General features: G+C 45.1%; 1 protein-coding gene across 2 annotated transcripts in view; it reads right to left on the bottom strand.

Annotated features, from left to right (window-relative positions):
- The window catches only part of LOC106584863 (signaling receptor and transporter of retinol STRA6), a 66,453-nt gene that overhangs the window by 1,404 nt on the left and 47,775 nt on the right, over nt 1-17,274 (bottom strand). For both annotated transcript variants that reach the window (XM_045706234.1, XM_045706235.1), the window contains exons 14-17: nt 12,445-12,562; nt 11,725-11,820; nt 10,668-10,831; nt 2,837-2,971 (exon numbers count right to left, since the gene is read on the bottom strand). In XM_045706234.1, the coding sequence (XP_045562190.1) occupies nt 2,837-2,971; nt 10,668-10,831; nt 11,725-11,820; nt 12,445-12,562 (513 nt within the window). The remainder of the gene's footprint in view (nt 1-2,836; nt 2,972-10,667; nt 10,832-11,724; nt 11,821-12,444; nt 12,563-17,274) is intronic.

Below are 17,274 nucleotides of genomic sequence, written 5' to 3'. Positions count from 1 at the left end.
GACAGACACAGAGAGATGTTCAGACAGACACAGAGAGATGTTCAGACAGACACACAGAGATGTTCAGACCGACACACAGAGATGTTCAGACAGACACAGAGAGATGTTCAGACAGACACAGAGAGATGTTCAGACCGACACACAGAGATGTTCAGACAGACACAGAGAGATGTTCAGACCGACACAGATCTTATAACTTCATTTAGGAAAACCTGTCTTTTGGATAAGGGTTAAAGCATTTGGAAGCCAGTAGGGAGCTACACAATTACAAAACCGGGGGGGGGGGAAAAAAGCAATAACACAAAGCAATCCTATTGCAATCCTGTGAGCTATAGCAGCAGCAAGGTAGGACCATATTGAGCTGAACATTAACACATTGGCTTGCGTCTCAAATGGGACCCTATTCCGTATGGAGTGCGGTAAGGGGCTCCGGTCTAAAGTAGTGCACTATATAGGCAATAGGGTGCCATTTGGAATAAGGCCACTGAATCCTCCCTCTGGGCCCCATACATATGAACCAGTCTATTACAGCAGACCATCTGTGTAATCAACAGCTCTAGTGATAATCTCCGCAATACAACAGATGATCACTGACGATGAGGAGGAGGATGAGGAGGATGACAACGACGCATTACAGTCAACATACAGACAAGCAACGGCAGTTCATTTATTGGCTTGTTGAACTCTACATTACCCAGATGTCCTACTGGATAAAACTACATTACCCAGATGTCCTACTGGATAAAACTACATTACCCAGACATCCTACTTAATAAAAACTACATTACCCAGACGTCCTACTGAATAAAACTACATTACCCAGACGTCCTACTGAATAAAAACTACATTACCCAGACATCATACTGAATAAAAACGACATTACCCAGACATCCTACTGAATAAAAACTACATTACCCAGACGTCATACTGAATAAAAACTACATTACCCAGACATCCTATTGGATAAGAAAGCTCTACATTACCCAGAAATCCTACTGAATAAAAATAAAATACCTCCATGGAGGAATCCTGTGGCTACATCTACCTTCAGTGACCACACCCTCAGTCACTCAGCGTGTCAAAATGAACAACCAGTCTAACTGAACATCTACAATTAACGGGCCGTCCCAACACCAGTTGAACCAATTAACGGGCCGTCCCAACACCAGTTGAACCCATTAACGGGCCGTCCCAACACCAGTTGAACCAATTAACGGGCCGTCCCAACACCAGTTGAACCCATTAACGGGCCGTCCCAACACCAGTTGAACCCATTGACGGGCCGTCCCAACACCAGTTGAACCCATTAACGGGCCGTCCCAACACCAGGTGAACCCATTAACGGGCCGTCCCAACACCAGTTGAACCAATTAACGGGCCGTCCCAACACCAGTTGAACCCATTAACGGGCCGTCCCAACACCAGTTGAACCCATTAACGGGCCGTCCCAACACCAGTTGAACCCATTAACGGGCCTTCCCAACACCAGTTGAACCCATTAACGGGCCGTCCCAACACCAGTTGAACCCATTAACGGGCCGTCCCAACACCAGTTGAACCCATTAACGGGCCGTCCCAACCCCAGTTGAACCAATTAACGGGCCGTCCCAACCCCAGTTGAACCAATTAACGGGCCGTCCCAACCCCAGTTGAACCAATTAACGGGCCGTCCCAACCCCAGTTGAACCAATTAACGGGCCGTCCCAACACCAGTTTAACCAATTAACGGGCCGTCCCAACCCCAGTTTAACTGAGTATACAGCTGTAAGACGTGTTTGTCTTCCATAGTGACAGCCTCCGAGATGAATAGAACATAAACGTGGGCACAAGGCTGAACAGAGCAGAGTGTCGGGCGTTTATGCGTGGGCACACTTCACCGTAAGGACAGATGAATCGTTGATTACAGATCTGATCGAGGAGAGGCATCAGGACCAGGGTGTAAATTAAACCACATTATACTCATGCCAGCTTTCTGCTTCCTACAATTTTCTACTGTACGTGACAGACAGTGGTATGAGACAATTATATATTAGGTTGGACAGCAGGTCATTCAAGACATAATTGTCCACTAGTCGCCATTTTTTCTTAAGAGACAGCAGTCAGACGTTAGATGTCAGGCGTTGAGGGGGGCGCGTCGGAGCGTTGAGGGGGGGGGGCGCGTCGGAGCGTTGAGAGGGGGGGCGCGTCGGAGCGTTGAGAGGGGGGCGCGTCGGAGCGTTGAGAGGGGGGCGCGTCGGAGCGTTGAGTGGGGGGCGCGTCGGAGCGTTGAGGGGGGGCGCGTCGGTGCGTTGAGAGAGACAGACAGGACTAGTACTGTCACGTCCTGGCCAGTATAAGGGTTAATTGTCATTTTAGTTTGGTCAGGACGTGGCAGAGGGTATTTGTTTTATGTGGTTCGGGGTGGTGTTTTGGTAAAAGGGCGTTTGATTTAGTATTTCCGGGTTTTGGTTTAGGATCTATGTAATTCTATGTTGAGTCTAGTGTGTCTGTTTCTATGTTTGGGTTCATTGGGGTTGGGACTCTCAATTGAAGGCAGGTGTTGTCTATTTGCCTTTGATTGAGAGTCCCATATATGAGGCTGTGTTTGTGTTTGTCTGTTGTAGGAGATTGTTTTTGCACTGCGTTAGGATAGCCTGCAAAACTGTTGCACTGTCATTGTTTATTGTTTTTTTGTATAGTGTTCACGTGAGCGATTAATTAAATTCAAAGATGAACACGACATCCGCTGCGTATTGGTCTACATTTTCAGACGACGATTTCGCTATATCGTCAGAAGACGCAGACAGCCGTGACAAGTACACCACCACTAGAGGAAGAATACAGGACTAGTACAGACCTTCCTCTTCGTCTCTTGCCTTCTTTTCGGCCCCGTCCTGCCTGGCAAACTGCAGCATCATCCCGCAGAAGGCCTTCATCACCGGGTGACTCTGACTCACTTCAATCTTCAGATAGTGAGCGTAGCAACGATAGGCTGTTAGAGAGACACAGGGACAGAGGGGAGATCACAATCACTGGGCTAAAAGCAATAGAAACTTATGTAGTCGTTATAAAGGCTTTATGAATGCTAAAATTGGGGCCCACAGTAAAGATTTACGTCTTATACACATTTGCTCATCTCCAGATAGCTAGGTGGACCAGTCATAGTCAGTCCATTCACCTCCAGATAGCTATGTGGACCAGTCATAGTCAGTCCATTCATCTCCAGATAGCTAGGTGGACCAGTCATAGTCAGTACATTCATCTCCAGATAGCTAGGTGGACCAGTCATAGTCAGTACATTCATCTCCAGATAGCTAGGTGGACCAGTCATAGTCAGTACATTCATCTCCAGATAGCTAGGTGGACCAGTCATAGTCAGTCCATTCATCTCCAGATAGCTAGGTGGACCAGTCATAGTCAGTACATTCATCTCCAGATAGCTAGGTGGACCAGTCATAGTCAGTCCATTCATCTCCAGATAGCTAGGTGGACCAGTCATAGTCAGTCCATTCATCTCCAGATAGCTAGGTGGACCAGTCATAGTCAGTACATTCATCTCCAGATAGCTAGGTGGACCAGTCATAGTCAGTCCATTCATCTCCAGATAGCTAGGTGGACCAGTCATAGTCAGTACATTCATCTCCAGATAGCTAGGTGGGACAACCACATATCACAGTCATAGGTAAGTACATTTTTCCTCAATAAAGGAAATATATCTAATCTGTCAAACTAAACTATTAAACTCATCAAAGTCAGAGCTAGAAGTGTAAAACAAAGTGGCTACTTTGAAGAGTCTTTTGATTTGTTTCACACTTTTAGTGTCGTCTTTCAGATGGGACATTAAACGGGTGTCCTGACTCTCTGTAGTCACTAAAGATCCCATGGTACTTATCGTTAGAGTAGGGGTGTTAACCCCTGGTGTCCTGGCTAAACTCCCAATCTGTCCCTCATACCATCACGGCCACCTAATCATCCCCAGCTTCCAATTGGCTCATTAATCCCACCTCCTCTCCCCTGTAACTATTCCCCAGGTCGTTGCTGCAAATGAGAACATGTTCTCAGTCAACTTACCTGGTAAAATAAAATAAAAACAGTTTTTTTGGTTACTACATGATCCCATATGTGTTATTTCATAGTGTTGATGTCCTCACTATTATTCTACAATGTTGAAAATAGTAAAAATAAAGAAAACCCCTGGAATGAGTAGGTATGTCCAAACTTTTAACTGCTACTGTTGAAGTAGGAAGTTTACATATAATACATTTAAACAATTCCTGACATTTAATCCTAGTAAAAATTCCCTGTCTTTAGTCAGTTAGGATCACCACTTTATTTTAAGAATGTCAGAATAATAGTAGAGAGAATGATTTATTTCAGCTTTTATTTCCTTCTTCAAATTCCCAGTGGGTCAAAAGTTCACATACACTCAATTAGTATTTGGTAGCATTGCCATTAAATTGTTTAACTTGGGTCAAACGTTTTGGGTAGCCGTTCCACAAGCTTCCCAAAATAAGTTGGGTGAATTTTGGCCCATTCCTCCTGAGAGCTGGTGTAACTGAGTCAGGTTTGTAGGCCTCCTTGCTCGCACACACTTTTTCAGTTCTGCCCACACATTTTGTATAAGATTGAGGTCAGGGCTTTGTGATGGCCACTCCAATACCTTGACTTTGTTGTCCTTAAGCCACAACTTTGGAAGTATGCTTGGGGTCATTGTCCATTTGGAAGACCCATTTGCAACCAAGCTTTAACTTCCTGACTGATGTCTAGAGATGTTGCTGCAATATACCCACATAATTTTCCTCCCTCATGATGCCATCTATTTTGTGAAGTGGACCAGACCCTCCTGCAGCAAAGCACCGCCACAACATGATGCTGCTACCCCCATGCTTCACGGTTGGGATGATGTTCTTCGGCTTTCAAGCCTCCCCCTTTTTCCTCCAAACATAACGATGGTCATTATGCCCAAACAGTTCTATTGTTGTGTTTCATCAGACCAGACATTTTTCCAAAAAGTACTATCTTTGTCCCCATGTGCAGTTGCAAACTGTAGTCTGGCATTTTTATGGCGGTTTGGGAGCAGTGGCTTCTTCCTTGCTGAGCTGCCTTTCAGGTTATGTTGATATAGGACTCGTTTTACTGTGGATATAGATACTTTTGTACCTGTTTCCTCCAGCATCTTCACAAGGTCCTTTGCTGTTGTTCTGGGATTGATTTGCACTTTTCACACCAAAGTACGTTCATCTCTAGGAGACAGAACGCATCTCCTTTCTGAGCGGTATGACGGCTGCGTGGTCCCATGGTGTTTATACTTGGGTACTATTGTTTGTACAGATGAAGGATGAACCAGACTTGTGGAGGTCTACAATTTTTTTCTGAGGTCTTGGCTGATTTCTTTTGATTTTCCCATGATGTCAAGCAAAGAGGCACTGAGTTTGAAGGTAGGCCTTGAAATACATCCACAGGTACACCTCCATTTGACTCAAATGATATCAATTAGCCTATCAGAAGCTTCTAAAGCCATGACATCATTTTCTGGAATTTTCCAAGCTGTTTAAAGGCACAGTCAACTTAGTGTATGTAAACTTCTGACCCACTGGAATTGTGATACAGTGAATTTTAAGTGAAATAATTTGTCTGTAAACAATTGTTGGAAAAATTACTTGTGTCATGCACAAAGTAGATGTCCTAACCGACTTGCCAAAACTATAGTTTGTTAACAAGAAATTTGTGGAGTGGTTGAAAAACGGGTTAATGACTCCAACCTAAGGTGTATGTAAACTTCTGACTTCAACTGTATATACAGTGCATTTTGTTATATTACAGCCTTATTCTAAAATCAATCTTATTGCTTTTTCCCCTCATCAATCTACACACAATACCCCATAATCACAAAGCAAACAGGTTCTTAGAAATGTTCGCACATTTATTTTTTTATTTTTTAAATATCACATTTACTTATTCAGACCCTCAGTACTTTGTTGAAGCACCTTTGGCAGCGATGACGCTACAAGCTTGGCACACCTGTATTTGGGGAGTTTCTCCCATTCTTCTCTGCAAATTCTCTCAAGCTCTGTCAGGTTGTATGGGGAGCATCGCTGCACAGCTATTTTCAGGTCTCTCCAGAGATGTTGTATCGGGTTCAAGCCCGGACTCTAGCTGGGCCACTTAAGGACATTCAGAGACTTGTCCCGAAACCACTCCTGCGTTGTCTTGGCTGTGTGCTTAGGGTCGTTATCCTGTTGGAAGGTGACCCTTCACCCCCAGTCTGAGGTCTTGAGTGCTCTGGAACAGGTTTTCATCAAGGATCTCTCTGTACTTTGCTCTGTTTATCTATTCCTTGATCCTGACTAGTCTCCTAGTCCCTGCCGCTGAAAAACATCCCCAAAGCATGATGCTGCCACCACCATGCTTCACCGTAGGGATGGTTCCAGGTTTCCTCCAGACGGGACGCTTGGCATTCAGGCCAAAGAGTTCAATCTTGGTTTCATCAGATCAGAAAAACTTGTTTCTCATGGTCTGAGAGTCCTTTATTTGCCTTTTGGCAAACTCCAAGTAGGCTGTCATGTGCCTTCTATCATAAGGCCTAATTGGTGGAGTGCTGCAGATATTGTTGTCATTCAGGAAGGTTCTCCCATCTCCACAGAGGAACTCTGGACCTCTGTCAGACTGACCATCGGGTTCTTGGTCACCTCCCTGACCAAGGCCCTTCTCCCCCGATTGCTCAGTTTGGCCGGGCGCCCAGCTCTACGAAGAGTCTGTGGTTCCAAACTTCTTTCATTTAAGAATGATGGAGGTCACTGTGTTCTTGGGGACCATCAATGCTGCAGAAATTTTATGGCTCCTTTCCCCAGATCTGTGTCTCGACACAATCCTTTCTTTGAGCTCTTCGGACAATTCCTTCGACCTCATGGCTTGGTTTTTGCTCTGACATGCACTGTCAACTGTGGGACCATATATAGACAGGTTTGTGCCTTTCCAAATCATGTCCAATCAATTGAATTTACCACAGGTGGACTCCAATCAAGTTGTAGAAACATCTCAAGGATGATCAATGGAAACAGGATGCACCTGAGCTCAATTTACAGTCTCATAGCAAAGGGTCTAAATATAAGGCATTTCTGTTTTGACCTTTAATACATTAGCTAAATTTCTAAAAACCTGTTTTTACCTTGTCATCATGGGGTATTGTGTGTAGATTGATGACGAATTTGTTTTATTTAATCCATTTTAGAATAAGGCTTTAATGTAACAAAATGTGGAAGAAATCAAGGGGTCTGAGTCCCTAATGGCACCCTATTCCCTATGTAGTGCACTACATTGGACCAGAACCCTATGGAACCCTATTTCCCTATGTAGTGCACTACTTTGGACCAGAGCCCTATCAGAAATAGGGTGCTATTTGGGACGTCTCATAGCTTCTGAGATTGGACTGCAATCACAATGCTGTGGCAAAACATAGGGATAACGGTTTCATAGGACTAGAGAATCGGGATATGGGGGTTTCTGCTCCCAGCGTGGTGAAGTGGAGGAGAAAACTATTGGATGATCACTGCTAGTGCACTATTACGGGAATAGGGTGCCATTTGGGGCACAAACCTATTTCTGTCCTCAAAGTGGGAACTCTATAAATGCATTTATTCATTTATTCAGAGAAAATTGGTCCATTTTACTTAACACTATGGTGAGAGTATTCTTGAGGGATAGAGAAAAAAAAAACACATTTCAAAGGTGAAAATTACTTCTGGCTATTAGCCTACATATTGGTTCAAATAATATAATTGTGTGTCTGAAACTAGATACAATGTCTTCTCTTTAGAGAATTGTAACACTAAAATGGTGAAACCTAACCATTCCTTTAGTGGACTGTTCTTAGCACAGGAAGCTGCTGAGGGGAAGAACGGCTCATAACGTCCAGAACGGAGCAAATGGAACGGCATCAAACACCCGGAAACCATGGAAACCATGCGTTTGATGTGTTTGGTACCGTTCCACCTACTCCGCTCCAGTCGTTACCACGAGCCAGTCCTCCCCAATGAATCTGCCACCAACCTCCTGTGGTTCTTAGTGGTTAAAAACACTAACCTTAAAGGGTTAGGCTCAATTACAGAGAAATTGTAAGAGGATGAAGTCATTCCATCTCAAATAAGCACAAGAAAAGTCGATTTCAAAACCCACCATATCAGAACGTTCTGAAATCGTTTCTGTAGTTAGAAACAGATACGAATTCCTGAAACATTTTGTTGAAATATAATTTGATCACTGAGAAGCTAAGCTAATTTGATCGCATTCAAATCGGCCATGTGAATGTATAGGATTCATATAGTATTCAATAAATATAGTATCAAACATCCTAACAAGATGCGAGAATAGCTTTATGAAACTAAATGGAATGTAGTAGAAGGAATGTAGATGTATTAGTTAAATGGGCTCTGTCCAGAAACAACCCCTAGCCCCTTTCCCCTTGTAGAGCTCTGAGAGGATTGGAGAGGTACAAGTCCAGACTAGGGGGTATTAGATCTGAGAGGATTGGACAGGTAAATGTCCAGACTAGGGGGTATTAGATCTGAGAGGATTGGACAGGTAAACATCCAGACTAGGGGGTATTAGATCTGAGAGGATTGGACAGGGACAAGTCCAGACTAGGGGGTAGGAGATCTGAGAGGATTGGACAGGTAAACGTCCAGACTAGGGGGTATTAGATCTGAGAGGATTGGACAGGTAAACATCCAGACTAGGGGGTATTAGATCTGAGAGGATTGGACAGGTAAATGTCCAGACTAGGGGGTATTAGATCTGAGAGGATTGGACAGGTAAACGTCCAGACTAGGGGGTATTAGATCTGAGAGGATTGGACAGGTAAATGTCCAGACTAGGGGGTATTAGATCTGAGAGGATTGGACAGGTAATTGTCCAGACTAGGGGGTATTAGATCTGAGAGGATTGGACAGGTAAACGTCCAGACTAGGGGGTATTAGATCTGAGAGGATTGGACAGGTAAACATCCAGACTAGGGGGTATTAGATCTGAGAGGATTGGACAGGGACAAGTCCAGACTAGGGGGTAGGAGATCTGAGAGGATTGGACAGGTAAATGTCCAGACTAGGGGGTATTAGATCTGAGAGGATTGGACAGGTAAATGTCCAGACTAGGGGGTATTAGATCTGAGAGGACTGGACAGGTAAACGTCCAGACTAGGGGGTATTAGATCTGAGAGGACTGGACAGGTAAATGTCCAGACTAGGGGGTATTAGATCTGAGAGGATTGGACAGGTAAATGACCAGACTAGGGGGTATTAGATCTGAGAGGATTGGACAGGTAAACGTCCAGACTAGGGGGTATTAGATCTGAGAGGATTGGACAGGTAAACATCCAGACTAGGGGGTATTAGATCTGAGAGGATTGGACAGGGACAAGTCCAGACTAGGGGGTAGGAGATCTGAGAGGATTGGACAGGTAAACGTCCAAAGAGGATTGGACAGGGACAAGTCCAGACTAGGGGGTATTAGATCTGAGAGGATTGGACAGGTAAACGTCCAGACTAGGGGGTATTAGATCTGAGAGGATTGGACAGGTAAACGTCCAGACTAGGGGGTAGGAGATCTGAGAGGATTGGACAGGTAAACGCCCAGACTAGGGGGTAGGAGATCTGAGAGGATTGGACAGGTAAACGCCCAGACTAGGGGGTAGGAGATCTGAGAGGATTGGACAGGTAAACGTCCAGACTAGGGGGTATTAGATCTGAGAGGATTGGACAGGTAAATGTCCAGACTAGGGGGTATTAGATCTGAGAGGATTGGACAGGGGCAAGTCCAGACTAGGGGGTATTAGATCTGAGAGGATTGGACAGGTAAACGTCCAGACTAGGGGGTATTAGATCTGAGAGGATTGGACAGGTAAACGTCCAGACTAGGGGGTATTAGATCTGAGAGGATTGGACAGGTAAATGTCCAGACTAGGGGGTATTAGATCTGAGAGGATTGGACAGGTAAACGTCCAGACTAGGGGGTATTAGATCTGAGAGGATTGGACAGGTAAACATCCAGACTAGGGGGTATTAGATCTGAGAGGATTGGACAGGGACAAGTCCAGACTAGGGGGTAGGAGATCTGAGAGGATTGGACAGGTAAACGTCCAGAGAGGATTGGACAGGGACAAGTCCAGACTAGGGGGTATTAGATCTGAGAGGATTGGACAGGTAAACGCCCAGACTAGGGGGTAGGAGATCTGAGAGGATTGGACAGGTAAACGTCCAGACTAGGGGGTATTAGATCTGAGAGGATTGGACAGGTAAACGTCCAGACTAGGGGGTATTAGATCTGAGAGGATTGGACAGGTAAACGTCCAGACTAGGGGCTATTAGATCTGAGAGGATTGAACAGGTAAACGTCCAGACTAGGGGGTATTAGATCTGAGAGGATTGGACAGGTAAACGCCCAGACTAGGGGGTAGGAGATCTGAGAGGATTGGACAGGTAAACGCCCAGACTAGGGGGTAGGAGATCTGAGAGGATTGGACAGGTAAACGTCCAGACTAGGGGGTAGGAGATCTGAGAGGATTGGACAGGTAAACGTCCAGACTAGGGGCTATTAGATCTGAGAGGATTGAACAAGGACAAGGGTTGTTTCCGGACATGGGTTAGATCACCAGTGTGAACTCCAGATACACACAGAGGGTCCCAGTGACTCACCGGGGTCAAAGGTCTCTACATGGCGGTTGAGGAGGCTGATGTCCATGCGTCCCAGGTGGACGATATTGAACAGGGCCGTGATGACCAGCCGCCACGCCCCCAGCACCACACCAATCAGAACATTGACGGGGAACAAGAGGTAGGTCAGCAGGAAGAGGCTACCCCTAGGAGAGAGAGACACAGAGTCAACAATCTAACCTATCTGTACCTGGCACCAATAATAAACTAATGTCTCCACCTGGCACCAATAATAAACTAATTCTACCCTGTCTCCACCTGGCACCAATAATAAACTAATGTCTCCACCTGGCACCAATAATAAACTAATGTCTCCACCTGGCACCAATAATAAACTAATTCTACCCTGTCTCCACCTGGCACCAATAATAAACTAATGTCTCCACCTGGCACCAATAATAAACTAATTCTACCCTCTCCACCTGGCACCAATAATAAACTAATGTCTCCACCTGGCACCAATAATAAACTAATGTCCCTACCTGGCACCAATAATAAACTAATGTCTACCCTGTCTCCACCTGGCACCAATAATAAACTAATGTCTCCACCTGGCACCAATAATAAACTAATGTCTCCACCTGGCACCAATAATAAACTAATTCTACCCTGTCTCCACCTGGCACCAATAATAAACTAATGTCTCCACCTGGCACCAATAATAAACTAATGTCTCCACCTGGCACCAATAATAAACCAATGTCTCCACCTGGCACCAATAATAAACCAATGTCTCCACCTGGCACCAATAATAAACTAATGTCTCCACCTGGCACCAATAATAAACTAATGTCTCCACCTGGCACCAATAATAAACTAATGTCCATCTGAACATGACGATCACATTTAACTGATCGGCCTCGCAAGCAACGAAACATTCATGTAAGTTCGCGAGATCAGGGTGGCTTGCGATGCCTATGTTAGTTATGTGAGAGAACGTACGACCCGTCTACCTACGATACATCCTAGAACTAGAGTGAGAGACCAGCTCATACCTAACAACACAGTCCATCTACAGAACACACACTAGTGTTCATACCTGTTGTCCAGAGTCCCTGTGCACTTCTTAATGAAGCAGAACCTGGTGGCGACATGTTGGACCACTACAACCGAGAACAGCAACAACCAGAACGGCCTGAGGAGAGGAAATAAAGGGGGGTACATTATAACCCATACATAACTATACATAACCCACACATACATAACGCACACATAACCCATACATACATAACCCACACATAACTATACATAACCCACACATACATAACGCACACATAACCCATACATACATAACCCATACACACATAACCCATACACACACACATAACACAGACATACATAACCCACACATAACCCATACATACATAACCCACACATAACCCATACATACATAACCCACACATACATAACATAACCCACACATAACCCACACATACATAACATAACCCACACATAACCCACACATACATAACATAACCCACACATAACCCACACATAACCCAGACATACATAACCCACACATAACCCACACATACATAACATAACCCACACATAACCCACACATACATAACATAACCCACACATAACCCACACATAACCCACACATAAGCAGTACTTAAGCAGTACTTAAGCAGTACTTAAGCAGTACTTAAGCAGTACATAAGCAGTACATAAGCAGTACTTAAGCAGTACTTAAGCGTTTCATCATGTAGTGCCATTGGGACGTGTAGGGCTATAGTCTCTGAGAAGCACCACTCACCACATGTTTCCCAGCACCTTGAAGAGCATGAGGTTCTGTGCGTGGAAGATGGGGATGATGATGAGGAACACCGCGATCAGCAGACACAGGAAGAACACTATGGTCTGGATCAGCATACCTGGAGTGATGTTTTAAGCATTTTATACCCAATACGCAGTACAACCCCACAGGTAAAGACAGAATGTGACCCCCGAAATGAAGGATTTTTAAATTTTTTATTTAACTAGGCAAGTCAATGAAGAACAAATTCTTATTTACAATGGCGGCCTACACCGGCAAAACCCGGAACGACGCCGGGCATATTAAATTGTGTGCTGCCCTATGGAACTCCCAATCACGGCTGGTTGTGATACAGCCTGGAATCGAACCAGGGTGTCTGTAGTGACGCCTCTAGAACTGAGATGCAGTGCCTTAGACCGCCGCGCCACTCAGGAGCCTTTGGGATCTCAGTGAAGACAGAATGTGACCCCAAAATGAAGGATCTCGGGTGAAGACAGGATGTGACCCCAAAATGAAGGATCTCGGGTGAAGACAGGATGTGAACGCAACGTGCTACAATTTCAGATTTGATGGAGTCACAGTTCATAGAAGGATATCAGTCTATTTAAATAAATTCATTAGGTCCTAATCTATGGATTTCACATGACTGGGAATACAGATATGCATCTGTTGGTCACAGATACCTTTAAAAAAAAAAAGGTAGGGGTGTGGATCTGGTGTGACCACCAATTGCCTCATTCATGCAGCACGATAAATCTCCTTCGCATATGGTTGATCAGGATGTTGATTGTGGCCTGTGGAATGTTGTCCCCAACTCCTCTTCAATGGCTGTTGAAAAGTCGCTGGGTACCCGCGGGAACTGGAACACGCTGTCGTACATGTAGATCCAGAGCATCCCAAACATGCTCAATGGGTGACATGTCTGGTGAGTACGCAGGCCATGGAAAAACTGGGAGATTTTCAGCTTCCAGGAATTGTGTACAGATCCTTTGCGACATGGGGCCGTGCGTTATCATGCTGTAACATAACATGAGGTGATGGAGGTGGATGAATGGCCTGACAATGGGCCAAAAGGATCTCGTCACGGTATCTCTGTGCACTCAAATTGCCATTGATAAAATGCAATTGTGTTCGTTGTCCGTAGCTTCTGCCTGTCCATACCATAACCCCACCACCACCATGGGGCATTCTGTTCACAACGTTGACGTCAGCAAATCGCTCGCCCACATGACGCCATACACGCTGGCTACAATCTGCCCAGTACAGTTGAAACTGGGATCATCCGTGAAGATTACACTTCTCCATCGTGTCAGTAGCCATCGAAGGTGAGTATTTTCCACTGAACTTGGTCACGACGCTGAACTGCAGTCAGGTCAAGACCCTGGTCACGACGCTGAACTGCAGTCAGGTCAAGACCCTGGTCACGACGCTGAACTGTAGTCAGGTCAAGACCCTGGTCACGACGCCCAAATGCATTCAGGTCAAGACGCCCAAATGCAGTCAGGTCAAGGCAGTCAACCCCACAGTTTATTCAGCTGTCTGGGTTACTGGTCTCAGATGATCCCGCATGTGAAGAAACAGGATGTGGAGGTCCTGGGTTGGCGTGGTTACACGTGGTCTGTGGTTGTGAGGCCGGTTGGACGCACTGATACATTTTCTAAAACAACATTGGAGGCGGCTTATGGTAGATACATGAACATTCAATTCTCTGGCAACAGCTCTGGTGGACATTCCTGCAGTCAGCATTTCAATTGCACTGCTCCCTCAAAACTTGAGACATCTGTGGCCATTGTGTTGTGTGAACAAAACTGCACATTATACAATGACTTTTTACTGTCCCAAGCACAAGGTGTACCTGTGTGATGATCATGGTGTATAAATCAGTTTATTGATATGCCACACTTGTCAGGTGGATGGATTATCTTGGCAACATTTTTGTGAGAAATTTGAAAAATAAGCGTTTTTTGTGCGTCTGGAACATTTCTGGGATCTTTTATTTCTGCTCATGAAAAAACGGGACACTTTACATGTTGCTTTTGTATGTTTTGTTCAGTGTCTTATATTAACAATGAAATTATAAACTACTTCCTGTAAGATTTCAAATGTATTATAACTGTAAAATAGATATGACAATACTTAGTGACAGGACAATATATAAAACTGTCGACAGAAAAAAACGAAAAACGTAAATTCAGACACAATTCAGAATCGTTAGAGCTTCTGCTTTCACGATGAGAGCTCTAAATCCAGCTGTGAATATCACAGCGAGATGAAACCACAACGGCTGGAGTAGTCTGTTATTCTGTTATTTCCCCAAGGTGGGCTCACTAGTCTGTCATTCTGTTATTTCCCCAAGGTGGGCTCACTAGTCTGTTATTCTGCTATTTCCCCAAGGTGGGCTCACTAGTCTGTCATTCTGCTATTTCCCCAAGGTGGGCTCACTAGTCTGTTATTCTGCTATTTCCCCAAGGTGGGCTCACTAGTCTGTCACTGTTATTCTGTTATTTCCCCAAGGTGGGCTCACTAGTCTGTTATTCTGTTATTCTGTAATTTCCCCAAGGTGGGCTCACTAGTCTGTTATTCTGTTATTCTGTTATTTCCCCAAGGTGGGCTCACTAGTCTGTTATTCTGCAATTTCCCCAAGGTGGGCTCACTAGTCTGTCATTCTGTTATTCTGCTATTTCCCCAAGGTGGGCTCACTAGTCTGTTATTCTGCTATTTCCCCAAGGTGGGCTCACTAGTCTGTTATTCTGTTATTTCCCCAAGGTGGGCTCACTAGTCTGTTATTCTGCTATTTCCCCAAGGTGGGCTCACTAGTCTGTCACTTTATCTGCTATTTCCCCAAGGTGGGCTCACTAGTCTGTCATTCTGCTATTTCCCCAAGGTGGGCTCACTAGTCTGTCATGTTTCTGCTATTTCCCCAAGGTGGGCTCACTAGTCTGTCATTCTGCTATTTCCCCAAGGTGGGCTCACTAGTCTGTTATTCTGCTATTTCCCCAAGGTGGGCTCACTAGTCTGTTATTCTGCTATTTCCCCAAGGTGGGCTCACTAGTCTGTTATTCTGCTATTTCCCCAAGGTGGGCTCACTAGTCTGTACTTATTCTGCTATTTCCCCAAGGTGGGCTCACTAGTCTGTCTTTATTCTGCTATTTCCCCAAGGTGGGCTCACTAGTCTGTTATTCTGCTATTTCCCCAAGGTGGGCTCACTAGTCTGTTATTCTGTTATTTCCCCAAGGTGGGCTCACTAGTCTGTTATTCTGCTATTTCCCCAAGGTGGGCTCACTAGTCTGTCATTCTGCTATTTCCCCAAGGTGGGCTCACTAGTCTGTCACTGTTAATCTGTTATTTCCCCAAGGTGGGCTCACTAGTCTGTCACTGTTAATCTGCTATTTCCCCAAGGTGGGCTCACTAGTCTGTTATTCTGCTATTTCCCCAAGGTGGGCTCACTAGTCTGTTATTCTGCTATTTCCCCAAGGTGGGCTCACTAGTCTGTCATTCTGTTATTCTGTTATTTCCCCAAGGTGGGCTCACTAGTCTGTTATTCTGCTATTTCCCCAAGGTGGGCTCACTAGTCTGTCATTCTGCTATTTCCCCAATGTGGGCTTACTAGTCTGTCATTCTGCTATTTCCCCAAGGTGGGCTCACTAGTCTGTTATTCTGCTATTTCCCCAAGGTGGGCTCACTAGTCTGTCATTCTGTTATTCTGCTATTTCCCCAAGGTGGGCTCACTAGTCTGTTAATCTGCTATTTCCCCAAGGTGGGCTCACTAGTCTGTTAATCTGCTATTTCCCCAAGGTGGGCTCACTAGTCTGTTATTCTGTTATTTCCCCAAGGTGGGCTCACTAGTCTGTTATTCTGCTATTTCCCCAAGGTGGGCTCACTAGTCTGTTATTCTGCTATTTCCCCAAGGTGGGCTCACTAGTCTGTCACTGTTATTCTGCTATTTCCCCAAGGTGGGCTCACTAGTCTGTTATTCTGTTATTTCCCCAAGGTGGGCTCACTAGTCTGTTATTCTGCTATTTCCCCAAGGTGGGCTCACTAGTCTGTTATTCTGCTATTTCCCCAAGGTGGGCTCACTAGTCTGTCTTTATTCTGTTATTTCCCCAAGGTGGGCTCACTAGTCTGTTATTCTGTTATTTCCCCAAGGTGGGCTCACTAGTCTGTCATTCTGTTATTTCCCCAAGGTGGGCTCACTAGTCTGTTATTCTGTTATTTCCCCAAGGTGGGCTCACTAGTCTGTTATTCTGCTATTTCCCCAAGGTGGGCTCACTAGTCTGCCTTATCCTGTTATTCCTCCCCAAGGTGGGCTCACTAGTCTGTTATTCTGTTATTTCCCCAAGGTGGGCTCACTAGTCTGTTATTCTGCTATTTCCCCAAGGTGGGCTCACTAGTCTGTTATTCTGCTATTTCCCCAAGGTGGGCTCACTAGTCTGTTATTCTGTTATTTCCCCAAGGTGGGCTCACTAGTCTGTCACTGAAAGGCCATGTTTCATGTCATTCCCTATGAAAATGCTGTGTCTGAAACCTGAACACTTCAAGTCAGCTCTGCTTGGAAAGTGGTGGCAAAGATCAGACAGATGGGGCTTTCTGTCGTTAGAAGCCATAAGACTCTCCGGCATTCACACAGCACTTTGGATCACAAAATGTCAACACCATAATGGGGACTTAACATCTAAGTTAAAAGAACTAGAGTATGTCTTTGCTCTAGCCCTTTGCCACGACCCCAAACTACAGGATGAGGTGTTGCCCTGTACCTGAGCAGATGTCGTACCTGAGCAGGTGTGAGCAGGTGTTTTACCTGAGCAGATGTGAGCAGGTGTTTTACCTGAG

Source organism: Salmo salar, chromosome ssa23, assembly GCF_905237065.1.
Source record: "Salmo salar chromosome ssa23, Ssal_v3.1, whole genome shotgun sequence".
Taxonomy (NCBI): domain Eukaryota; kingdom Metazoa; phylum Chordata; class Actinopteri; order Salmoniformes; family Salmonidae; genus Salmo; species Salmo salar.
The sequence above is the reverse complement of the archived record's forward strand: the minus strand, read 5'-3'. Positions and strand labels throughout refer to the sequence as shown.